At 50.4% G+C, this 387-nt stretch overlaps 1 protein-coding gene across 1 annotated transcript in view; it reads left to right on the forward strand.

Annotated features, from left to right (window-relative positions):
• The window catches only part of DHX37 (DEAH (Asp-Glu-Ala-His) box polypeptide 37), a 16,565-nt gene that overhangs the window by 11,340 nt on the left and 4,838 nt on the right, over positions 1-387 (forward strand). Inside the window, exon 17 of the mRNA XM_008949178.1 lies at positions 46-152. Within this exon, the coding sequence (XP_008947426.1) occupies positions 46-152 (107 nt within the window). The remainder of the gene's footprint in view (positions 1-45; positions 153-387) is intronic.

Raw genomic sequence — 387 nt, forward strand, 5'->3', positions numbered from 1 at the left:
TGTGTCAATGACATACTGAGAGGCACTTTCTCTTGGTGTCTGTAGGTGGTCAACTTCCCATTCCCAACACCACCTCCAGCAGAAGCACTTGCAGCAGCAGAGGAGGTGCTGGTAGCCCTGGGTGCCTTGAAGGAACCTCCTAAGACTGGAAGGTAATGTCTGTGGTCCTCCACAAATCTGCTCTTTGCACCACTGCTCAGCCTCTGCTGTCGAGGCAGTGGGCAGTATTCTCATAGAATCATAGTATCATTTAGGTTGGAAAAGACCTTTAAGATCAAGTCCAACCATTAACCCAGCACTACTGAGTCCACCACTAAACTGTGTCCCTCAGCACGACATCCACACAGCTTTTAAATACCTCCAGGGACGGGGACTCCACCACAGCCA

The sequence above is a fragment of the Merops nubicus genome, unplaced genomic scaffold (assembly GCF_000691845.1).
Source record: "Merops nubicus isolate BGI_N331 unplaced genomic scaffold, ASM69184v1 scaffold30971, whole genome shotgun sequence".
Lineage (NCBI taxonomy): Eukaryota > Metazoa > Chordata > Aves > Coraciiformes > Meropidae > Merops > Merops nubicus.